General features: G+C 36.4%; 1 protein-coding gene across 3 annotated transcripts; it reads left to right on the top strand.

Moving 5' to 3' along the window:
* On the top strand, positions 1 to 26442 carry flot2a (flotillin 2a). Of its 3 annotated transcripts, none has more exons than XM_067405793.1 (11): positions 1 to 231; positions 5352 to 5433; positions 10113 to 10203; positions 17148 to 17271; positions 17601 to 17719; positions 17855 to 17968; positions 18741 to 18860; positions 19000 to 19214; positions 22309 to 22492; positions 22719 to 22868; positions 24908 to 26442. In XM_067405793.1, the coding sequence occupies exons 1-11, from the start codon at positions 183 to 185 to the stop codon at positions 24944 to 24946; spliced, it is 1287 nt and encodes a 428-aa protein (XP_067261894.1). In that variant the 5' UTR covers positions 1 to 182; the 3' UTR covers positions 24947 to 26442. The 3 variants fall into 3 exon arrangements, with proteins under 3 accessions (XP_067261894.1, XP_067261896.1, XP_067261895.1); XM_067405795.1 differs by lacking the exon at positions 10113 to 10203 and adding an exon at positions 9440 to 9530; XM_067405794.1 differs by lacking the exon at positions 10113 to 10203.
* The last annotated feature ends 596 nt before the right edge of the window (positions 26443 to 27038 follow it).

The following is a 27038-nucleotide window of genomic DNA, read 5'->3' as shown; positions in this document are numbered from 1 at the left end:
ATCTCTGGAAGGGCGGTGACTGACTGCTGGTGCATGCAAGCAAAAATCTTAATATGGTGTATACAAGACTACACTGAGTGCCTTCATATCTGACTGTTTTATCGCACTTTTCCGTCATCCTCGCAAAAAAGAAGCAACTTTACATTCTGAACAGCTTTTTAAAGGCGACGGGCAGTAAAAATATGGGGAATTGCCACACTGTAGGACCAAACGAAGCCTTGGTGGTATCAGGTAACCTATTAACTGCCTTCTGTTTTTCTCAAAGCCATCCGCCACACTTTCTGATAATTTGACTGTATTGTGTTCATCTGGATTGTATCTAATGTAGATTGTGTTTGATGATCGTAAATGTATGATCAGAAAATTTAACGCGTGTTTCAGTCGAGTAGCATAAAGATATTCGTGTTTGCCTGTTGCATTGTAGTTTGTGTTGTATGATAACAAAGACAATCCATCACATTCTCGACATGTGAGTCTCACTCGTGCTTTATTCGGTTTGATTTCGACACGTTTGAGCAGTGAAACACATTGTTCTCTTGAAATCCTCTTGACCTTATATATCGATTGATTGTATAGACGTTTAGATTAAACACACACGAATTGTGCTTTTTGGCTGTGTGCTTTTTATTTCCATTTTATTTGATACTGCCACCGCGTCGATAGCCTAAATGAGTGTTATTTTATCTTAATTTGTATGATGAAGATGAAGACACGTATTATAAACACGCTGTGAGTGGCCATGTTTGACAGAAATAGTATCAATCAAAACAGTCAAGTCATTTAAACTAATAAACTTATATTGCGAACAAGTGCTGCTTACTGTACATTATCCATTAGCCTATTCATGTTAATAATTGGGGGGAAATCAGACCGTAATGGGGTTGTGTGCACAAAAATAATAAAAAAATAATAATAATGTTCATTGGTTTGAAATTATCTGCCAACTACAGTTTTTTTCTAACTGGCCAGTTTCCTGAAGAGTAATTTCCTCTTCCCTTAACTTGCCTGAACATTATGTCGCATTGGTCATGTTTTATGAAAGAAAGTCACATGGCAAAGACTTCAGTTGTGCAATGATTCCAGCAACAGCTGAGGATTGCGCACTTATAGCTGATGGAATGTGCTGAAGTAGTTTCCAGTCCAGGGAACAGACCTACTACATACATAGATTTGTGAGGAATTTCCTCGCATGTCTAGTGGTTACAGGCCCCCACTGTCTATACATGTCACATGCTGAACACTACATCAGGAGCCCAGACTGATGCTTAAACTTAAGGCCGCACGATTGGTTGCATTGACAGCTGAACATAATTGATCCTAGATTATCTTTTTCCTGGGTCTAAAGCGGTCTTCAGTGGTTGCGGTCGAACATTGTCATCCACACACACAATACAAAGGACACTACCCATGTGAACTGTGAGTCCGGTACTGACAATAATCCAAAAGAAATGCAAAGAAACAGTTTGTAATATTAGCTAATCCTATTTAGTAATGAAATTAATAACTCACTGTCAGGACTGATCAAAAAATAAAAGTGCTTAGAACTATTTTATATTTAAAACTCTAAGCTACTCTAAGAGTGACTGATTTGAAAAGCTAGTAATAAAATGAACGACAAAGAAACATTACATAGAAAAAGTCAGGTCTGGTTTTTTGCATTTACACTCGAAGACTTAATGCGCAGATCGTTTGACATACAGTATCGGATTGTCCATTGCTGGTTATCACTGTCAGTCGGATTCAGTTATGCATTTTATGCTGCCTTCACATGCTGACGGAATTATCGTAAATATGAGTTTTCTATAGGTAAAAATTTCACATGAACGCCCTCCTATTTCGAAAATTGAATGCGATGAGTTCATAATCAAGACTTCAGAAGTGGGAATTATCACATTTCTGACAGCACGTGAAAGTAGCATTAAATATGTCTGTCAATCCAAAAACTTTGCAATGTGTAGTTAGAAGCATGAAAGATCTGTTACATTATATACAGAAAACAAGCAACATTCACAGCTGTTATAATTACTGAAGCTGTCAATTTCAACATGATGTACACAAAGCTAAATACTGAATAGACTATAGAACAATTATTTGTAAAACAACATCAAAATGTAACATCTAATGTTAAAATGTATGTTTTTAAAGGTGCTCTAAATTATGTCACGTGTTTTAGGCCAAACATTTTTTTGTCACATACAGCAAACATCTCCTCACTATCCGCTAGCTGCCTGTCCCCTGAACACACTGTAAAAAATGTGGTCTCTGTAGTCGTCACAAGCTCCAAAAACGACAATAAAAACAAACTGGTGCAGCCTGGACCACGAAACATAATAAACACGCTCCAGCCAATAACCGACAAGAATGATTTTAAATGCGCATTCATGACTGTTTCCGGAAGCACAGAGGGGAGGAGGAGGAGGAGGGAGGGTCTAGCTAGCCTCTGTTTTGTTTGACAACACTTTGAACGTCAACAGGAAGTTACTCAACCCAGGATCGCTTGGAGCACCTTTAAAGGGATAGTTCACCCAAAAATGAAAATTTGATGTTTATCTGCTTACCCCCAGTGCATCCAAGATGTAGGTGACTTTGTTTCTTCAGTCGAACGCAAATGATGATTTTTAACTGCAACCGCTGCCGTCTGTTAGTCAAATAATAGCAGTAGATGGGAACTTCAACTATAACAGTATGTAAAACTTGCTTAGACAAATCCAAATTAAACCCTGCGGCTCGTGACGACACTTTAATGTCCTAAGACACGAAACGATCGGTTTGTGCGAGAAACCGAACATTATTTATATCATTTTTACCTCTAATACACCACTATGTCCAACTTCGTTCAGCTTCCTGTTAGTGAGGTCAAAAAACGCGTTCTGGTGACGGAAGTGATGTCTCGCCCATATACTTCAATGAGCGCGAGACATCACTTCCGTTGTCAGAGCGCGATCAGACCTCACTAGCCGGAAGCTGAACGCAGTTGGAAATAGTGGTGTATTAGAGGTAAAAAAATATATAAATACTGTTCGGTTTCTCGCACAAACCGATCGTTTCGTTTCTTAGGACATCAATGTGTCATCACGAGCCGCAGGGTTTAATTTGGATTTGTCTATGGAAGATTTTTCGACTCTTATTGTTCAAGTTCCCAATCACTGCTATTGTTTGACTGACAGACGGCAGCGGTTGCAGTTGCATGGGATTTATAAAGTAACTACTAATAAGTAATGCAATACATTTTAGAGAGAGTAATTAGTACATTAATCTAAATACACTGTTGTAATTAGTAGCTATTAATTATTTACTTTTTTAGAGTAACTTACTCAATAATGTTTAGCAGACATAGTTTGTTAGCCAAATCACAACATGAGCAACAGGCCGAATTTTGCATAATGAAAATTAAAGGCAAATAGCATGTGGATGTTCATGTGGTCAGAAGTACATATGATTTTTTTTCTCCCCCATATATGGTTTCATCCAGTAAAAGTATGATACTTGTTTGAGTGAAGAGTATTTTGTTTGTTTGTCTTGTAAACAATAACAGACCTTTTGAATGAGATAAAGCGGTATTGATATTTATTGACAGTACGTCTTAATTGAAAACAATAGAAAAATGTTCAATATAACTCTCAATATAGTTTCACTTAAATGCGTTAAAATGTAAACAGACATGAAGTTCGGTTGCATGAACAACTTTCAGGCTCGGTTCGTCCCAAACAGACGCACAATGAGTAAAGGCAAACAAGTTGCTGTGGACTTAAATGGTTAGTTCACCCAAAAATGAAAATTCTGTAATTTATTACTCACCCTCATGCCGTTCTACATCCGTAAGACCTTCGTTGATCTTCGGAACACAAATTAAAGGTACAATTTGTGATATTTTTTTCCGCTAGAGGTCGCTAGAAGCCTATTCAAAACAAAGGCGTAGTTTGATGACGCCAAGTATTAGAGCGGAAACTTGGGACATGTGGTCTCCATCTCAATGGACGGTGCAAAAGAATAGGGATTGGAGTCTGGAAGAACTCATGTACGTGGATGTGATTATTAACGTTACTGTAGTATGAAGCAGAGCAGGACCGAGTGTTGCGGGAGCTGAACGAGGAGCTGGAGCAATTGATCAACACACGCCTCACGAGCAGCGGGACTTTTATTATGACACAGCCGCCGGCGCCGCTTCCGCTTTTCCGGTCATGAGTTTACGGGAGCTGTCCTTGTCGACAGAACCAGCGGCAGATGGTAAACAGTAATTATGTTCCATAAATAAGTAACACAATCCACCATAAAACGTGCAAGAAGTAAATAAGGAACTGCTTGAAGCAAGCTAGTGGTTTGCTGGACGCTAGACACTACTTCCGCATTTGTCCACGGCACTGTTGTCATGTGGTTTCTACGTCAGTAAAGGCGGTAACAAAGGTAACTGACGTTATTGACAGGCGACTGCACTGCCCCGTGTCACTGTTTAGAATGGGAATTTTCTCATTATTTACAAGTAGTTGAAAACATTAAAGATATTGTTAGTAATCAGCTGGACAAAATATATAACACTAGCCTAGTGGTTTTTGGATATTTTACTGCAAAAATTTTACATATTGTACCTTTAAGATATTTTAGTTGAAATCCAATGGCTCCGTGAGGCCTTCATAGGGAGCAATGACATTTCCTCTCTCAAGATCCATGAAGGTACTAAAAACATATTTAAATGAGTTCATGTGAGTACAGTGGTTCAATATTATTATTATTATAAAGCGACGAGAATATTTTTGGAGCGCCAAAAAAACTTGTGTAGTGATGGCCGATTTCAAAACACTGCTTGCTTCGGAGCATTATGAATCAGCGTGTCGAATCATGATTCGGATCGCTCGTCAAACTGCTGAAATCATGTGATTTTGGTGCTCCGAACCGCTGATTCGACACAAAAGATTCATAATGCTCCGACATTCACTTGTGCATAAGCTGTTCTGTTTGGTACAGCAAGTCTAGCTGATAATTGACTTGAGCTGATTTCTGTAAACATTTAACCACCATAGTGGTTTGGTTAGATTGTAACTGTGAGTTGGGGCTTTCCAGAGATACTCATTTTGTGGTTTTAATGAAATTGTTGTTCAGTTTGTAAACCAGTTTGGTGAGACTTGTATTGGATTTTAACATTTGTAGGTGGTGAAAGTGGTGATTGACTGACAGCTTGTATAGATTTAAGGTTGAAATATTTCGTTTTGATTTTAATATAATTTCAAATGAAAGTATTTCCTTTCGTGTTAGATCGCTATGCAAGAGTGCCACAAATGACTGCATCAAACACATGCGTTTGAAAGTGTGATAATTGTGGAATTTGTATTAAATATGCCTGTTTATTTTCTCAGGTGGCTGCTGTGGCTCTGATGACAAGACATATACAGTGGGCGGCTGGGCCTGGGCATGGTGGCTTCTCACCGACATACAAAAGTAAGAATGTCCATTCATCACATTCACTCCTTCTGTTGTGTTTATCAGCTCACAATATAAACAATCATTCTACCGCTGACTGAATGACACTATTCTCCATTCATGTACCTTTTCAGTTCCCTTTTAGTGGGAATAAGGATCAGTTTAAGGGACACGTCACAGCATGCTCACGTTTCTCTGGATAGATTATTATAATCTCTTGTGAATATAATATTTCCACTTTAAAGAAACTCAGGAGTGTGCACACATCTGTGCGTGTTATACAGTATAAATCATTGATATTACCTAAAATAACTAGTTTCCTAGCCAGAAAGGAAATAATCTGTTCTCACTTCATTGTAAAATAACAAGAATGAATGAACATTGTCTGTAATGTGATATCAAGTCCTGTTAACCAGGTTTTGAGCACTCTTCCTTTTAAATGTGTGTTCAGTGATATAGTCATCAACCTAGACAGCATACAAACGTTACACACATTGTCTAATATATCAGAACTCAACCCCCTCCATCCACATGAACACACTTCATTAAGTCCTCAGTATCCAGGGCCAGTGTTTGGAAAAATAAACAGAGTTAACAATACTAGAGCGTAGAGTGAAGTTCAGCTTCAATGGTTACGAATAGATGATCATTAGTGGTGCAGCCTCTGCTGATAAATACATAGCACTGCAGTCTTTTTTTAAAATCTGTAGAACTACAGTTGTGCAAAAACATATAGGGTTTTTTTTTTACACTTATTAACATTGTCAACCCCAGGTTATAGCAAACCTGGGTTATCAATTTTTATGTTTCATGCGATTTATTCTTTGCCCTAGATTAGGAATTAATCCTGGTCATTCAGGTTTCCGAGGGTTTAACCCTGGGTTAGCTTTCTTATTTGCATATTTAGGGTGTCAATATCACTGATTGGATGAACTGTTTAAATAACAGCTTGTCCCACTCCTGCCCATCAGACTTGTTACCGAATATACTTCCACATTTTTAGATCAGAATAAAACATTTTTTTACTTTTTCTGTCACTGTTTGACATTTTGATTTTTCCCTAAAAGTTGTTTATAAAGATGATAACCCAGGGTTAAGCAGTGTGTCGTTCAGTATGAGCTTTGTTTATTGTGTAGTGTACACAGTGCTTGTAGCTATAAGAACATTAGCAAGAGGACAACACATATTTATAAAATGAGAAAACTATATTTCATCTGTGAACGTATGGTTTATTTCCATTTCTTGTTTTCTCCTTTAACCGTTATTGACTTTGAGATTATGCATGTGCAATCTGTAATAACCAGCCTGCCTATTCTCTGATTTTCCTCTCTTGTTCATTTCTTTTAAGTGTTTGCCAAGCTAACTTGCCTTTACACACCGGACTCACGCTCACGTGTCTGACCTGTTTCTCTTGTCTCACTGCTGGGGATCATAAGATTATTATGCTTTATCAACTCTGTGGAAATACAGTCAGAAGATTTTTATCACACCATGTCTGCACGGCAGATCATTAGTTTTGATTCTGAGAATCGCTTCGCTATTTACCACTTCGGTTTCTGTCGTACATTAAATTGAAATATGATATATACATGCCAAGATAAAGAAACCATTTTAATAACATTCACAACCCTTGACAGGAACACAGGCAGGAAATTGGTTATCTATAAAAGTAGGATGTGATGACACATAGACGTGTGGAGAACGTCTTTTGCGGAAATGCAGCTATAATTTTTAAATGTTACAGCTAAAGTGAAGATTTATATTTCATTGTTTTTATTATTAGAGTCAATAGTAATGAAACAATTGTCAAAAAGGTGAAATGTCTGAAAAAGGACTGTAAAAATGTGAATGTATAATGGGTTGCTGTGTTCAGCGGTTACAGCAGTTGTTCAGTTGAGTGCATAGCTTAGAAAAAAACAAGGCTTGGTGGGATATCTCTTGCCCTCCCCCTTTCCTGATAAAGAACATAGTAATCTAGTTTGCTGGCAGCTCTAAAAGCTACATTGATCTAATTTTAAATGATTGAGAGAGATGTAGCGCTTGCAGCATCATAAGGGCTGAAATTAAGATTCAGTTGAGGGATCCTGCTGCATATCCCTGTGCATGGTATCCCTTCAGACACACCCTGTTTCATTTGTCCAATTAAAGAGCTACACTTTTTCAAAGACACAAAAACAGACGATTAAATTTGTATACAGAAAAGGGCCATTGATGAGAGGTCCACACTCGCTGCACTTGAACACTGTGATCTATATTGGTATATTAACTTTGTTGAATCCTAGACTGGTCTCTTACACTGAGAACTGTCCCGTGTTATATGGTTTTGGCTATATTAGGGGGAGCTATATTAGCCCAACAATCCACTGGAATAGTATGTCACCTGGGACCCTCTTTCCACCCCAGTCAGTTAGCTTGTGCTGAATTGCAGGGCTTAGTTATGTGAAACATTGTGAACCTGCAGCTTCAGTGATTACAATTGGATCAATGTTGTGTTACGCACTTTGTGTATACATTGGCATTTAAACATTTTAATAGCAAAAGTTTTTTCATAATAATAGTAATTATTTTGCCCCGATTATATAGTCTGGAGGAGTCAGATCCAGTCTGCTGAATTTGGGCAGTCGAAGTTGACAGATTTAACAGAAGATTGTGTAGTTTATTATGGGAACAGCACTTCTTCTTTTTTTAGCTTCAGAAACATGTTTGATATTTTTGAGCCAGTTTTAGAACACATTTTTCTCTAAATTTCCTGTTCACACAGCAACTTACAGAAGCTTCTCGAATACGGTCGGTATTCACGTGCAACAGGAGTCAAGTCTGTAATCTCTTACCAGTAACCATAGCGACAATGACCAAAGTAATATCAAAGATGACGGCGTCAATAAAACTGAAAAGTATTATCACTTTTGACACAAGAAGATTCCAAAGTGTCAAATCAGTCACATTTTCATTAACTGATTATGTAAAATTATTAAAATGAATATATTATTATTAACATATTAAAACAATCTAACTTAAAATGTGAAAAAAAACATAGAATCTAGATGTAAACTGAAATCATGTTTCTTTGTTTTCCTCAGTAGTTACTGTGTGTGTGTGTATATATATATATATAGACAGAGCCGTAGTTCACTGATAAGCCACGCAATACCGCGTTCATTATCGAAGGCGATACATCTGCGATATGAACGTGATATTGCGTGGCTTATCAGTGATCTACGGCTCTGTCTATTAAATGCCGCTCCATTTGAAAGCAGGTGATGGCGATTTAGCGGTAATCAGGGAACCGGCTTTACTGACGAAATGCGCGTGACAAAAGCATTCGATATATCGCCCAGCCCTAATATACACACATATATACATACACACATATATAATGTTATATATAGGGACCTTTTGAATATTGTGTTGGACAATGGGGGTCTTAGAATCGAAAAGATGGAAAACCACAGTTGTTATCCTGTTATCATAGCCTATATAAAGAATATGAAATGAAGTTGATCTACACAAGTTTAGTTAAAATATTAAAATCAAAACCTATTTTAAAACAACAAAATTAATAATTGCGATTTATAATGTTGAGAATTTTTTTGCCGTTCATTTTATCATGCAGCCTTTTATCCAAATCCACTTTTAGAATGAACACCTTACAGAAATATAAATTGCTTTGGCATGGAAGTTTAAAGGAGTGGTCTAGGGACGTGTACAGGTCCCTAGACCACTCAGGTCCCTAGACCACAAAGGCTAATCCTAATGGATATACTGAATAAGGCATCCATTCAGAGTCAATGATGAGATTTCAAAGATAAATGACATGATACAGAAGATCTCTCCATCTGCAGCAGACAGTGGCTCCCTGATGGTCTGGATTCAACTGCAGTCAACACCAGGAATCATCCTCCCTAACCTTGAACCCTGACATCTGTCCCCCTCGTTTCACATATGTTAACACACTGATAATATTGTGCTGTGCTGTCCTGCCTCCCTTCCTCCTCCCCTCCCCTCCCCCCATCTTCCCACATAGACTCTCTCTGGAGATAATGACCATCCTCTGTCGCTGTGAGAATATCGAAACTTCGGAGGGTGTCCCCTTGGATGTGACAGGGGTCGCTCAGGTAATCACACTGAATGAAACAAGCCAACCAAATGAGACAATGAGAACAATTTTAGGCTCTCAGGGAGGGTATGAAGGGCAGTGGCCTGGTTCCATTTCCTGCGTTACACACATACACCTGCTCTCATGCTCTCTTCCACACTCCTTGTGTTGGTCTTCCTCTGCAGTGAAGGAGAGGCAGTCATGTCTCACTATCCTTGTCTGATGTTTGGCTACGCAGCGCGCTCATGGCTCATGTAACAAATGGCTCACGTCAGCGTGTTTTGGCTGTTGGATCTGTAATGGATAATGATGGATGGATCAGATGGGCCTTTTGGGAATATTGTGGGTTGGGAAATAATCTTTGAGGTTCTGGGAATGTGAATCCAGACAATTCCATTACAGCCCATGGTCAAAACACCTGATTTGTGCTGACCAAGTGGTTGTGTCTTCGTTTTTTCACCCTACAGATTCATTTTGTGTTGTTTACCTTCACGTCTTCCTTTAATCCCACCTTCTTCCTGTTTTCACGCCGCTTGACATTCTTCCCGTAGTTCATAGCCAACTTTTTTGTTTTGTTTCCCTTTTTTTGCGTTTTCCACAGGATAACCCTTGAGATTATGACCCTGCAACCCAAGTGTGAGGATGTAGAGACAGCGGAGGGGGTAGCTATTACTGTCACAGGTGTGGCACAGGTAAACCACCTTACCTCACCTAACCTCAGCTCCAAATGCCTCTTTCAGGTTTGCCAGACTGGTTTCAGAGCCAAGACCCCTTTATCATCATTTCCTTTCATTCCATTGCTGCCTTTTCTGGTCCCCCCTCCCCCCTCAGGGATGAATAGTGCCAATCTTAGTCAATCTCTCATCACACTGAAGGTCACTGATTTGTGCATGACATGACGAACTGTTGTTTGGTCAATCAAAAACCAAATAAGTGAATTCATTTTTTTATGTGAATTAATTGTATTAATTTTCGGTTTAGTAGAAAAATCAATGGCTCTGTTTCAAAACCCATAGAGATCTTTCTGTATGCTGCTTTCACATGCAGAATAAAGGTTGCTAAATGAAATGCAACTTCGTAAATGACTGATTTGAAGTGATCTACATAGGCAGAAGCTCATACAAATAGTGCCTCTACTTTAAAGTGCATGGGAATCTTGACTCGCAGTTGATTTCAATAGAGTTGGCATGTGATACTTGCTCATGACGTAATTACCATAATTATGGTTCTACTCTGCTTTTTTCACATTCTCTTTGATCTTTTATCATATAATAGGTCTTTATATCTTAGCTTAACATGTCCTCATTATAAACAAACCATTTATCAAACCAAGCTCCACAAATGGTTCACTTGGATATTGTAGGATCTGAGACGTCACATGGACAAATAAATTAGCATTTGATTGCCTCTAGAGCAAGACATCGACAAATACATTATCGCACCATAGGCCCTTCCCACTGGCATTCAATCACTTAAAAAAATGCATTGACATCACTTTCCCGCCAGAACACACCCCCTCAGCAGGACCGAGTTGCAAAAGAGCCTGCTGCATGACAAAAAATTCAACATATTTACATTTGATACAATGAAAACTGCAAATCCACGTTTCACTGCCTGGAGTCCAGTTGTTTCTGTGATCCATTTGCTTCTCTTTTCTGTAGCTTTCTGCAGTCTGTAAAAATATAATTTTACAGTTATGTTTTTTACAGTTATAAATAAAATTTTACATAATTGTCCAGTCAATCGTAAAGCTCTTTACCATTTCAAATGTTTTGTTTGTTTTTTGTGGCATTCGCGCTGAAAACCAATGCTGCCACCTATGTAGTAACCACAGTCACTGTGGCCGACGGCGGCGTCACGTGCATACCCTCTATAAGGGTCGCGAGCGTCAAAAGCAAACAGAACCCATTATAATCACTGGCACGGTCTACATTGGATAGTATACAGATGCCGTTCAATTTCCTGACGACAACAACAACAAAAAGGCTTTATTAACATTAGCTCAAGGAACATATTAAAATTAAGTTTTTAAAAATCCATATCTTGGCACCTTTTTTTTTCCTTTCACTTCTTACTTTACAAAAGATAAAGAATTTGGCCAAATAGGTGTTCTTCTTATATTTTGAAACCTTCATGTCAGGAACGCATCTGATTTCTTAAAATGCCATCTGCGCAGGCAGCCCACAAGGTTTTAGAACAGAGCCGGTATGTTGCCACATTCTGTGACCTTCATGTTTGGAATTGTTGTTTTTTTTAAAAGCATCTAAAAGCTTTTCTCAAACAGACAAAAGGAATGTTGATTTGTTTTGTTCTTTTATTTGTTTATTTTTTTTATTTGACTTTTTTTTTTTTTTCTCGGTTGTCAGTGTGCCAAAACTGAAGTCACATGTTTATCCTCATGAACATTTCTCTGTTCTTTTGAAAACCCAACTTCAGAGAGGAAATACTCATTTCCACTATGGTTACAACTGAGCATGTGGCAGTAACTGTACTGCAGAATCTTTAAATCAGTTTTCAAAGCCTAATTCTCTTTCTTCAGCTGTTATTTTCTCTCTGTGATTACTTAGTCTGGTGTTGCTGTGAACAATGAGAGCATTGTAACACAAAGAGGCAGTCTAGCCATTACAGAGCATTTATCTCTGGTAGTCACATGTGATTGGATGAGGAACTTAAACAAGACATTCCACAATTCAGTCTCCATAGAGATTTGAGCTCAATGATCTCTCCATAGAAAGACTTTATGATTACATTTTTCCATTGTAACACAACAGTGAAGGTTTTAAACTCTAGTTCTAAACTCTAATTTTAAACTTGTCTTGTAAATAGAGGCCTTGCAGCTTTTGAACTAATGGGCCCACTTATCTGTTGACCTCCCAGTCTTCTGCAATATCCATATCCTCCTGTCTGTTTCTACAGTAAATCAGTTCCCATACATGTTAACCATCAGGCATGGATAGACCCAGATAATGCTAGATCTGTGTTGTTGTTTTTTGTCTTTTTCTCAAATTCAAGATAACTTTGTTTCCTTAACAAGAAAAACACATCTGGAAAGAATAGAAAGTCTTCTTTAATCCAAGAACACATTTTCAGTCTTGCCCTACTTTCATTTTCACTGTGCTGCATGATTTCCTCCCTTTGAGTTTATGCTGTGGTTTCCCATGAGCACACCATGAGTTGTTCTGTTTGTTTTAGTGGTCATCAATGCACGCAGCCTACATTTGAATGCTTGTTACAGCACGGCTCCCCCTGTTGACTGCGAATGCTACAACTCTCCGTTGTTATTGACAGTTTTTATTTACATGTCTGTCCTGAATGGCTGCTGATTCTGAAATAACTCCACTTAGACTCCAATATTGTCTAAACTCCATAATATTGACCTTTTCCAGTGGCATATCAAAGCCTGTTCACACCAACACAAATGTTTGGCATGAAAATCCGGTTCGGTTTTTGCATGCAATTTGTCAATTTGCATTTAAAGGGGTCATGAATTGAGAAAACAAATTTTCCTTGATCTTTTGAAATACAAGAGGTCATTATACTATTAAAATGTCCTGTAAGTTTCAGAATTCAGAACGTCCTTGTTAGTCCAAAAACAGCTTTTATTGAAACCATGTTGCTGAAACGACTACTTTTAGATTTTGTCACATTGACTTAATAGTGCGACGAAAGACCGCCTCTGCTGAAGAAAATCAATGCCTACTTCTATTGTTGCCTCTTTAGCCCCACCCACACATTTGCGCATGTCATGTCATAGTAAATACAAAAGAGAGAGACAACCAGAAGATTACTCCAGCAACAAAACGATAGCGATGCCTCTGATTAATACAAGACATTTGAAAGTACCAAGTCTTTGCATTGCTTTCTTTGTGATCATAACATTAAGAAAGCATGAACTTTATTTTTAATAAAGTTCCAGATCGTGTCAGTAAGACCGATCGTTTGTTCGTTTCATTTTACTGCAGATTTTACCATGTGTCACTGTTACAAATCATTTGATATGTACTGAGCATTTATATATATCCAAATTATGTAGAGAACGCTGCTTTTGTTATTGTTTTGATCTAATCCATCTGTTGTAATCATGAATAAAATCTACTTCAGTAAGCGATATCTTCTGTTTTGTCATCAAGTAAGATGACAAATGACAATTTGACAATCTGTTTACACAAAATTATCTTATCCTGTCAACTATAACTGTGGTAACTCAGTACATAAACTTACAAGACTTATAAAGCACTTCTAATACGCATAAATGTTTCACACTGTTGGCAAAAGTTTCAATTATATAAGATATTTTTTATTTTTTCAAAACAATTACAGATGTGTAATGAAATTATTTTATTATGCAAAACTCTTACCCAATCATAGCAGTTGACATTTAGCAAATCATTAATGTTGCACGCCCATCAAAACAAAATGTTTAAAAGAGAGGGTCAAAAACAGAATAGAAAACGGCTTATTACTTCTAAATTAGGATGTTTTCTATTTTAAAATCTTGATAACGTTATAATTGGACATCAGAGAAAATTATAAAATTGAAAAAAAAAATAAAAAATAATTGCAGTTCATGACCCCATTAAAAAACAGCTGATGGGCTGAATGAATATGCATATTCACTCACTGTCAGTAGGTGACACTTATAGAAAAGCAGAAATACCCTGGTTACTCCAGGACACAAAGCACTACATAAGTTTTTGTTTGTGATACACTTGTAATAGAGAAGAAAGGAAGTTAAACATTATTTACATGTTTTCAAACCGCTGTTCAGATTTTTGTATTTGCTATGGTGTTAATTACCACCAAATACAATAATACAGAAACGAGAGACCATCCTGTTTTTTCCTCTGCTATTTACTGTTGCTCAGCAAAATCCTCTGTTCTTGAGCACCACCATGTCATGGTTTTATAAAAAAGCAGCATCTCTGTGTCTGAACATGTGACCAAAAGCACAAATCTAATTAGTTGGACTCTTTTCCTCGGAAGTACAATGGAATAAGACATTAGAACACCTGTTAAAAAATATATATATATATATATATATATATAAAATATACATATACTAGGGCAGTAATGATCTGGCAGGGGACAGAATTGGGCACAACACCGGATCACAGCATTTCAGTGGAACATTTATCTAGAACATCAGAGATACTAGACCATCCATTACCTGATGCCATTCTCAGGGCATTACTCCTGTAATATGGAGTCATTTGAGATTCAGTCTGTGAGTAATGTTTTCCCCCACCCATATTTGTGGTTGCATGCTGCCCTGTATTGCACTGCTTGTAATATACTTGTAAGATGACTGCTCGACTTTGGGGAGGATGCACAAACACCCTCCTGCCAGTGTTGGTTGAAGTTCACCTTTGACACTGCACTGAAATCAGCTTTCTTCATAATCATGTACTACTGCAATAACCAGGCCACATGCAGAATTTTTTTCAGCTCTGAAAAAAAGGTTTTAATGTTTACATGGGAAGCTGGTTGTAGTTCAGTACAGAGGGACGGCTTCTACCCGGAACATTAAACTCACAACAACTCCCCCTCTTTTTCTGCAGCATGAGTTAATTCTCCTTTTCTTTTCACAGCTGTGGAGAGAGCTTGTTTTAAAGTGTCTCTCCTAGACCTATAACTTACAATTTTAGGTTAAGGGGTGGCAAATCCAGGCCTTGTGTTTACACAATTTACTGGGCTGTATGAGTCTGCACAATGGTTGCATTGGAAATGTCTTGCAATAATTATTTTTATTTATTTATTTATTTATTTTGCATGCATACATGAACATTTTAGGGAATTTTTATTTTTTTTATACCATCAAGTTTGGTTTTACTACCCTGTACACTGGATATAAGTTCTATTAATTCACACTACGACTAGGCTATAATATATATATATATATATAGTACAGTCCAAAAGTTTGGAACCACTAAGATTTTTAATGTTTTTAATAGAAGTTTCATCTGCTCACCAAGGCTACATTTATTTAATTAAAAATACAGTAAAAACAGTAATATTGTGAAATATTATTACAATTTAAAATAACTATTTTCTATTTGAATATATTTCACAAAGTAATTTATTCCTGTGATGGCAAAGCTGAATTTTCAGCATCATTACTCCAGTCTTCAGTGTCACATGATACTTCAGAAATCATTCTAATATGCTGATTTGCTGCTCAAGAAACATTTAATGTGTACAATTGTACAAAATATTTGTGTACAATTTTTTTTTTTACAGGATTATTTGATGAATAGAAAGTTCAAAAGAACAGTGTTTGTCTGAAATCTAATCTTTTGTAACATTATAAATGTCTTTACTGCCACTTTTGATTGATTTAATGCATCCTTGCTGAATAAAAGTATTCATTTCTTTAATTTCTTTTAAAAAAAATAAAAATAAAAATTCTTACTGACCCCAAACTTTTGAACTGTAGTGTATAATGCTACAGAAGCTTTGTATTTCAGTTAAATGCTGTTCTTTTGAACTTTCTATTCATCAAGGAATCCTGAAGAAAAAAAAGTACACAACTGTTTTGAACACTGAAAATAATCATAAATGTTTCTTGAGCAGCAAATCATCATATTAGAATGATTTCTGAAGGATCATGTGACACTGAAGACTGGAGTAACGATGCTGAAAATTCAGCTTTGCATCACAGGAATAAATTACTTTGTCAAATATATTTAAATAGTACACAGTTATTTTAAATTGTAATAATATTTCACAATATTACTGTTTTTTTACTGTATTTTTAATTAAATAAATGTAGCCTTGGTGAGCAGACGAAACTTCTTTTAAAAACATTAAAAATCTTAGTGGTTCCAAACTTTTGGACTGTACTATATATATATATATATATATATATATATATATATATATGCCATAAGGTATAGTTTATTTTTTATTTTCATGCATATGCATTTATAGATCAGTGCATAATGATAAACAAAACTATCTACATATATTTTTTACTAAATTAAAAGTTAATTTACGTTTTGCAAGGAAGCATAGCAAAACATTTAATCACCCTCTCTTTAGAAAACTTAACTTAATGACCAAACAAAAAGTCATAGCAATAAGCACAATATTACTTTTATTCATTTTATATTTATGTAACTGATTAATTACAAACATATTATAAATGCTCAATATATTGTGTAGCCCTTCACGCTGCTTGAATGTAATGAGATATTTATACTCTTTAAGCATGTTATTTTATTTTTTATTAACAGTATGAACACATGATTCTTTTACATACTGGTTTACATGTGAATTCAGAGTGGCATGAATACTGATTGAAGCATGTCCCACGACTAACCACAACCTCACGTATACACTACTTTACAACATCCAGCAGATTTGGTTGTGCTTATTTCTTAATGTCTGTCCCTCATACATGGAAAACAGCCTTTTTAGAAATGTCAAACTGTTGATCAAATATAATATGACAATTTGTATGTTAAAATATTCTAGAATAGTCTGTCTCTAAAATACTAATATAGTAGCAGATCAGCTGACTGTTCTATGTCTTGTTATCCTGACACACATACATTGTATCAAGCTCTGGGTGTTAGTGGTATGCTGTGGTCCCGTGTATGTAAGTGTTGGACCATAACTGTATGTGTTCCGCTATCAGGTGAAGGTCATGACTGACAAAGAGCTGCTGGGTTATGCCTGTGAACAGTTCCTGGGCAAGACAGTGGCAGAGATAAAAAGTGTCATTCTGCAGACACTGGAAGGTCACCTGCGCTCTATTCTGGGTGAGTGACGCTGGACACTTGTGTCTATCTCCAATGGAGTGCACTCTTATCCTCATTGTTAAGAGTTCAGACAGCATACACCGTTGGTCGTAGATCCAAGTTCTTGCCAGATAAGCAGAATGAATCTTTCAACAAATCACTGGGACATTATGTAGTTGTAGTCTCAAAGCTTCCTCTTTCCTTGTGTCCTTGCAGTGCATTTTAGACAGTTGATGCATCCTTCATAATTGCAGCCTTTGATCAATTTTCCTGGAGGATGGGGCAGTAAGGAAACAAGGATGCATCACATCTTTAAAATTCTCACTGACCTTATTTGCGTGTGTTCACAGGGACTCTGACAGTGGAGCAGATCTACCAGGACAGGGATCAGTTTGCCAGGCTGGTGAGGGAGGTGGCGGCACCTGATGTGGGCAGGATGGGTATTGAGATCCTAAGCTTTACTATAAAGGTGCTCTTACATTACTATAAATAGAGTTTTTGTTTTACTTTGATTTTAAATTCTATGTGTTTTTTAACAATCAATCATTTCCTTTCAAACCCACTGCAGCTGTCTGTGTGATAATTTTCTGTTTTCTTCTATTAGGATGTCTATGATAAGGTGGACTATTTGAGCTCTTTGGGGAAATCCCAGACTGCTGCTGTTCAGAGAGATGCTGACATTGGTGTGGCTGAAGCAGAGAGAGATGCTGGAATCAGGGTGAGCTGAAGAGTCACTTTCCATGGCCAGAGTACAAAAAAGGGCCTGAAACTCTTAAGGGAAATGATCGGGGGAAAATATTGATACTCGGGATGTTAAAGTGTATATCTGTATGTATCATGGTTTCCACAAAAATATTAAGCATCAAAAAACTGTTTCCAACATTGGTAATAATAAGAAATGTTTCTGGAGCATCAGATCAGCATATTATAATGATTTTTGAAGGATCATGTGACACTGATCCTTCAGCTTTGCCATTTTTAAATAAATTAAAAATAAAAAAAAACATTTATTTTAAATATTATATAATGATTGTTTTTCTGTTAAATAATATTTTTTATGTGTTATATTTTTATGTGTGGTAAACATTCAAAAACTTCCAAATTATATGACAAAATTTAGAAAAACAAAAGTACTGCAGAATGGGTTGCAATTATAGCCAAATTTAAGATTTCAAAGAGTGGGGGCTGGCTGGTTTAAAACCAGATTATGGTTTGAAGTTAGCTATTGATGAATGAATACAGCAAATACAGCATTCTTATTTTTATTTATGTATTTATTTTATTTATAAATTAATAGATGGTTGACAATAGTTTTTTACTACAGTTGATAAAATATCAATTCAACAGATTGTCAAAAATTTTAATGGGGCATCAAATTGTGTCCTATTCTTAGATAGTGGCAGGACATAATATTTGTGTAAGTGGGAAATGTGAAAGAGTGAGTTGAATGCAATTTTTTGTTTTCTCACATCTCTTATTCTCTTGTACAGGAAGCAGAATGTAAGAAGGAGATGATGGATGTGAAATTCCAAGCAGATACAAGAATGGCTGACTCAAAGAGAGAACTGGAGATGCAGAAGGCAGCCTTCAATCAAGAGGTCAACACAAAGGTAGAAATGAGATATTTTTCTGGTAATTTTAAGATGTAAACTGCAGAGGCACTGGTCAATCAATTATGTGATGTACATTATATGGCCAAAAGTTTGTGGACACCCAAACTCAACACCCATTTATAATTAATATTTTTAGAAAGCTGAGGCACAATTGGCCTATGAGCTTCAGGCAGCCAAGGAGCAGCAAAAGATCCGACTGGAGGAGATTGAGATTGAGGTGGTTCAGAGGAAGAAGCAAATTTCCATTGAGGAAAAGGAGATTCTCAGGACAGATAAAGAGCTGATCGCCACCGTGAGGAGACCAGCTGAGGCTGAAGCCTACAAGATGGAGCAGCTCGCAGAGGCGCAGAAGTGAGTAAAACGAATGAGAGAGAATAAGTGAGTTGCAGGAAAAGAAAAAAAGACTGTTAAGGCTGATTTATACTTCTGCGTGGGCTGTGTTTAGCATATAACAGTACGTAGATTCTATGCAAGTTCTGTGATTGGTCTGCGAAAACCCCTCCCCCAGGTCAAAAACTGGCGTGGAGCAAGCAGAGAAGCTTGAGCGTTTTTAACTTCCATAAGAATGAAAAAACGCTCTGTTTCAGGGGTTATCTAACCGCAACAAAAGTAGTTGCCTATTTGCAGCCATCACTGCTCTGACAACATACATGACAAGGTGCTTCTTCTTCGGCTTTTCCCTTGATATACTGCAAGACACTGCCCATTAGCGGTCTGTATGCACTTCGACACGGACAACGAGGCAGAAGTATAAATGAAAACATAAGCATAGCCTACGGCACAGAGGCTCCGGCGTAGTCCGACGCAGAAGTATAAATCAGCCTTTAAAGGTGAGAAAGATGTGAACGTCCTCATTAAAAGATGGGGAAATTGATATATTTAGTGTAAAGGTTTTTGGACTCTCGCGGCAAAGTTCCTTTTCATTCTTTGCTTAGATGTAAAAAGAACTTTGAAATACCTGAACAGCGATATGTTAGCGAACATCCTGACGCCACCAACACTGCTGCGTATTCGTTTAGATGAATATGTAAATATGTGCTGTGCGCTTTCCTCTCATTTACAAAACAAACATATAACAATAATAGCAGCAGTGAGAAAAAAGCTGTTAAGAAAGAATCAAATAATAGCAATGTGCATATGTTTGTACAATCTGCAATTCAGCACTCCAAAAAGTCACAAGTTTATTTATACAGCACTTTATACAATAGATTTCTTTAAAGGATTAGTTCACTTCAGAATGAAAATTTCATGATAATTTGCTCACCCCCATGTCATCCAAGATGTTTGTCTTTCTTTCTTCAGTTGAAAAGAAATAAAGGTTTTTGAGGAAAACATTCCAGGGTTTCTCCACATAGTAGACAGTTACCAACGGGTTGAAGGACAAATTGCAGTTTCAGTTCAGTTTCAAGGGGCTTTACATGATCCCAGCTGAGGAATAAGGGTCCTATCTACCGAAACGATCTGTAATTTTCTAAAAAAAAAAAATAATAATATACAATTTAACCACAAATGCTCATCTTGCACTGCTCCGCGATGCGCCGTGCATGACATAATCACATTGGAAAGGTCACATGTGACATAGGTGGGAGTACGGAGCAAGTCTTTACGAAGCAACAAACAAAGACTGAGTCAAATGCCCTTTACAAAAATAGGGAAAATAACGATGTCAGACGATTTTAAAGTTGGAGGAGCAAAACGAGATGAAGTTTTTCTCCCTACCACAGTACTTCCATCTACGTAATGCGTGGAGCATCACAGAACCAGTGCAAGATGAGCATTTGTGGTTAAAATGTATATAATTTTTATTTTTTTAGAAAATGACCTATAGTTTTGCTGGATAAGACCTGTTTTCCTCAGCCTGGATCATGTAAAGCCCTTTGAAGCTGAACTGAAACTGTAATTTGGACCTTCAATCTGTTGGTAACTGTTGAAGTCCACTATATGGAGAAAAATCCTGGAATGTTTTCATCAAAAACCTTAAAGGTGCCCTAGAACTTTTTTTAAAAAAGATGTAAAATAAGTCTAAGGTGTCTCTTGAATGTGCCTGTGAAGTTTCAGCTCAAAATAGATTTTTTTTTTATTCATTTTTTTAACTGCCTATTTTGGGGCATAATTATAAATGGGCTGATTCAGGGCTACTGGCCCTTTAATTCTCGTGCTCCACGCCCATGGAGCTCGCACTTGCCTTGAACAGTGCATAAACAAAGTTTACACAGCTAATATAACCCTCAAACGGATCTTTACAAAGTGTTCGGCATGCATGCGTCGGATTATGTGAGTATTGTATACTGTTGTATTGTTTACATTTGATTCTGAATGAGTTTGAGGCTGTGCTCCGTGGCTAACCGCTAATGCTACACTGTTTGAGAGATTTATAAAGAATGAAGTTGTGTTTATGAATTATACAGACTGCAAGTGTTTAAAAATTAAAATAGTAACGGCTCTTGTCTCCGTGAATACAGTAAGAAACGATGGTAACTTTAACCACATTTAACAGTACATTAGCAACATGCTAACAAAACATTTAGAAAGACTAAATATCACTAAAAATATCTTATCATGAATCATGTCAATTATTATTATTCCATCTGCCATTTTTCGCTATTGTTCTTGCTTGCTTACCTAGTCTGATGATTCAGCTGTGCACAGATCCAGACGTTAATACTGGCTGCCCTTGTCTAATGCCTTTCATAATGTTGGGATCATGGGCTGGCATATGCAAATATTGGGGGTGTACATCACGACTGTTATGTAACAGTCAGTGTTATGTTGAGATTCGCCTGTTCTTCGGAGGTCTTTTAAACAAATGAGATTTATATAAGAAGGAGGAAACAATGGAGTTTGAGACTCACTGTATGTCATTTCCATGTACTGAACTCTTGTTATTTAACTATGCCAAGATAAATTCAATTTTTCATTCAAGGGCACCTTTAATTTCTTTTCAACTGAAGAAAGACAAACGTCTTGGATGACATTAGTGTGAGTAAATTATCATGAAACTTCAATTCTGAAGTAAACTAATCCTTTAAAGCAAGCAGCTCTACCATATTCATCATGGAAAAAAGTGTCGGTTTTTTTCATTTAGAATTGCAACTTAAATTTCTACTATAATAAAGCAGCTCTCCAGTGTATATAAGTTTTACCTCGAGTCTGATCTCGAAATTAACTGGAAAAGATTTCCAGACCCAAACCTACCTATTACGAAATCATGTGTTTACCAGCCGAAGCTAACTTTTCTGGAAAGTTCGCTTTGGCAGGCTGTTTCAAACTCCTGAAACTTTGTTTCGGCCTGATTTTGTTTGAAATGACGTCATACCAGTTCATGCTATGATTAGACTTTATGTATATCAGGGCCTTAAGGGAGTCTCCATCTATGTAAATCAGATAAGACAGGTAAGAACAGAGGCTTCAGGAACACAATCTGACTTCTGCTCCTTTCTGTCAGGATGAAGAAGGTGTTAACGGCACAGGCTGAAGCGGAGAAGATCAAACGTATTGGAGAAGCAGAGGCCGGCTCCATTGAGGTTGTGGGTAAAGCTGAAGCAGAGAGGATGAGGCTCAAAGCTGAGGCATATCAGCATTACGGGGAGGCTGCAAAGACCGCCCTCGTCCTGGAGGCTCTGCCAAAGGTGTGTGGAAGTCAGACTAAAGAAATATGTGGAATTAGATTACAGTAATTACAGATGCAATATTTTCCATCTTTTTATGCTTTCTTTTTCAGACATGTCTGATACTACGAATAGCTAAAATACTATTTTAAGTCTTTTTTTAAAAGATGTTGCTCTGAAGAATAAAGCTGACTGACTATGTTTTTGTTGTGTTAACATGTCCGTGGCTGATTTTGTTCCATCACAGATTGCTGCAAAGGTGGCAGCACCCTTGAGCCGTACCGGTGAGATTGTGATCCTCAGCGGTGACGGTGGCCGCGTCACTGGGGAAGTGAATCGTCTGTTGGCTGAACTACCTGTTTCTGTCAACGCCCTCACAGGGGTGGATCTGTCCAAGGTGAATACAAATATTTCATGTACACTCAGGGGCGATTCTAGGATTTTGATTTTAGGGGGGCTCAGCCCCCAATAAGGGTATGATTAAAAAAAATATTATTTGACTATTAGGGGGTGGTATGCTACTAACCTTACTGCAATCCACTATTCCATTGTATTCCCTGTATTTCATATATGGGAGTAGGAGTACTGACTGAGCCATATACAACACTGTAATAAAAAAATAATTATTGGATGTGACCACTAGAAAATAGGGAATGTTGATTTTTTTTTTTTTTTGTATTAATGTAATTGTCTATTGGCAATATGATTAATCTGTTCTATATTTATTTCTATTTATTAAAAATAACAACATGAATTATCAATTTGCCACTTCTATAAATCAAGTACAAATCTAGTATAAATAGTATAAATCAAGAAAATCAAAAATCCCTTTACTCTACGCTTACTCTAATTTATGTATCATGACACTCCTCCTGATTCATTATTACTTAATACAAAACTATATTTAATAATACAAAACAAAATAACTCCACATTCTCTCTCTGGGCCATCTAGTGCTTTCAGTCAATGATGTGTGTCATTTCTGTTAATGGCTGCATAATGTAATGTCAAAATACATTATAATATGTCTGTAATTGTAAAAAGTAAATTAAAATAATTCATGATCGTTTTCTGAATCTAAAGTAGGTTTTCATGTTAATCACTTCATTTTTGTAGGAATAAAAAACAACTATCACATAAGGGCTGAAGGTGAACGCATCGAAACGTATTGGTATTGGATGAGAAACCGAGCCGTCCCGTTTGCTCCCAAATGCTCCAGTAACATTACATTATGTAAACTGCAATGCATTTATGACAAAGAACTGCACCGATGCAGATGTAATATCATAGCATTAGCAATCTATCAATAAATGCACGCACACACCTCTCTCTGATGTTCGCTCTGCTCGGCGCCCTTGCAGATTGAAAAATGCGCTAAATCCAAGCAGACTCAGATAAGGGGAGGAGCCGAAACTTTACGCAGCTTGCCGCAGTTTCAAATGAGTTTTTTTAAAGGGGACTGAAGCGATCAAAAATGTATTAATCAAATATTTTTTAGGGGGGCTGGGCAGAAGCCCCCCTAAAAAGGGCCTAGTGACGCCCCTGTGTACACTACTGTTCAAAACTTTGGGAACATTAATGTTTTTAAATGAAATGTATTTTTTAATCAGAAATACAATATATTTGCTATTTGAAATGACTGTTTTCTGTTTTAATACATTTTTAAAAAATAAATTATTCTTGTGGTGGCGACGCTGAATTTTCAGCATCATTACTCCAGTCTTCGTGTCACATGATGCTTCAGAAATCATTCTAATATGCTGAATTGGAACTCAGAAAACATTTCTTATTATTATAAGCGTTGAAAACTGCTTAATATTATTGTAGAAACCATAATGCATTTTTACAGGATCATTGTTGAATAGAAAGATTAAAAGAACAGCATTTATTTGAAAAAGATTTTTTGTAACAATGTAAAAGTTTCTTTTACTCACCCCAAGCTTTTGAACATCATATTTTGCCTTGTATGTCTGTAGCTTGTGCAATAACTGCTAGGCCACGGATCAGGGGAAAAGATTTAAAAAGAGCTCAAGCCTGATTACTTTTTGAAGACACTCAATAAGTGCAAATCTATTAATAACTATCTAGTAACTATAAACTGATGGTTACTAGTAACTAGTAACTATCAATACTTGCAAAAATGTATCAAAAATATGAAGTGAAATATGATGACCGAAACGTTGGTAATAAAATACTTTTGATACATTTTTGCAAGTATTAATAGTGTGCGGTATGCTCTTTATTTTTGTTAGAATTTCAACTTTTTTTGGTCTTCTCTCCAGCGCACCTATCCATTACCAATAGGTGTGTGATGGTAATTGCTATTTGAAGACACTCGATTGACATTAGTATTTTTCAGAGATGAAACAGGATGAGAAAATGAATAAGTAAAATGTATTATGTTTTGTAAGTATAAATATAAATGTTTCTCTACAGATCCCATTGCTGCAGAAAATGGTCAACCCTCAAGCTTGAACACACTTCTTCCACTTTGCTGCCTTTCCGACACTCCCACATTGATTGCCTTGAAAAGAAACACTTGAAAGCTGTTTTCTTTTTGTGGAAATTAGGAATTGATTTTTTTTTTTGACCCCTGGTGCCTTACCTCTGCAGGACCAGATTCTCTGCATGTGTTCTTGTTTTATCACTTACATTTTCTTTTTTTTTCTTTTTTTAAACAATGTACCTCAAATATGATTATTTTGTTAATCACAGGACTATTTAGTAAAATTCACTAGTGGGCAGCTGTAGCTCTATGTGTAAGTAGTGATTTAGAAAGTAAGGATGTATTCCCATTTTGATGGGTGGCTAAGATTGTAATCGCAGTTACATTTATGTAGTGTATGAGGATATATAGAAGTATAGTGTAAAAGAGCCATTAGGTTTGTTACAGCATGTGTAGTGGATTGATCAACTGGGCCTTTGAAATTGTTTGTCATTGTGAAGACTTTGCTGTTCAGGTCAAATAGTGATTGAGAAGGTCTGACTTTTATTTTATCTAACTAACACATTAAGATGTACAATCCATTTGTAAACATCTTTTTGTACAGTTCAAACATGAAGCGCTCTGGTAATTTTAATATTTTTTATATTGTGACATGAACGATCGTTCTGTCGCTTTTTAAAATTTTGCTTTTAGGGTTGTCGGTTGTCAGATTACACATTCACCATGTAGTTCTTCATGTGGAACTACTCAATGTGATTCATAATCAGTTCTGTCTGTATGTTCTTTAAGAATGTTTTGCCTATTTTTGGATGTTAAAAAGTGGTCCAAGTGCATTTTTTTTACTAAGATGCCAAGCATAGGCCAAAACATGCTGAATCAGCAGGATTTAGGAAGGTATCTTTATTTTTTCATGGCAGAAAACCACAGAAAAGTTACCTCACCCAATGCTTATGCATATGATAAAGCTTTGGTCCTCTTCCATTAGCTGCAAGCAAGACTTTGTCTTCAGCCAAACTGACAATACAGAACTAGTGCACTCTTGTCTACTGTTAAATCTATACGTTTTGAGTACATCTACCAAAAGTTGAACATACCATCTCCATAATTCCTTTATTCTATGCCTTAGAGTTTTTTCTCCATATTGAATCCATCTTCAATTAAATGATGCAGCATGATTATGACAGGACTTTCTCTTTATTTAATTTTTTACCAAAATATTTCAGATTGTCATATGCAATTTTTTTCCTTAAGTACTAATTATCAACATCCAGATAATGTGAGACCTCTGTCAAATATATGTGAATTTAACTTTTTTTTTTCTATTAAGTATGTTTTAGTGTTTTGTTTTCTTCTGATTTTCAGCTTGCCATTCTGTCCTGAGAAAACAAATCATTTTGCCAAACATAAGTAGGTCAAACATTATATCAGCTTTTATTTTACATTGCTGCTGAATCATGATTGGGTATTTTTCTCATAGGTAATCAGATGCCAAATATAATGGTTTTTTTTTTTTTTTTTTTTTTTTTACAGTACACTGGCAATAGTATTTGTTGGGGGAAAAATTTTCTGTTTGTCAGAAACAACTTCATTAAAATTGATGTTCAATTTTCATTCTTCAAAATGAAGTGTTTGTTTATTTTGATGTCAATATCTGTTTTAACCGGGAAAAAGGGAATTGTGCTCTGAAAATGTAGCTGTTCTTTATAAAATGTTGCACACATTTAAACTCAACTTCAGGCTTAAACTTTTCTATGCTTAATCCAAAATAACGAAAGCTGTTGTTTCTGAGCTGAGTGTTTGTTCTAGAGTTTGTACACTAACAATCACATATTGAGAATGTGCTATATATATATATATATAATATACCGATGCATATAGTTAATGCCTATATATTGTTGACAAATGAATATGTAGTATACAATATGTATCTATTTAGAAATCTGTCTGATTACAGTCAATAAATTTGTCTTGATTTATTTATCTTTTTTGTGTGTGAATTTTTTGCCATTTTATAGGCTGAGAGTCTAGGGCTTTGCAAAAGGTAACTTTACAGTGCTAAGAAACGTTGTTTGTACTGACTTAAAAAGTGAAAACTTAATGCAGAACACAGTATTTAGGTTT

This window comes from Chanodichthys erythropterus, chromosome 13, assembly GCF_024489055.1.
Source record: "Chanodichthys erythropterus isolate Z2021 chromosome 13, ASM2448905v1, whole genome shotgun sequence".
In the NCBI taxonomy this organism is placed as follows: domain Eukaryota; kingdom Metazoa; phylum Chordata; class Actinopteri; order Cypriniformes; family Xenocyprididae; genus Chanodichthys; species Chanodichthys erythropterus.
The sequence above is the reverse complement of the archived record's forward strand: the minus strand, read 5'-3'. Positions and strand labels throughout refer to the sequence as shown.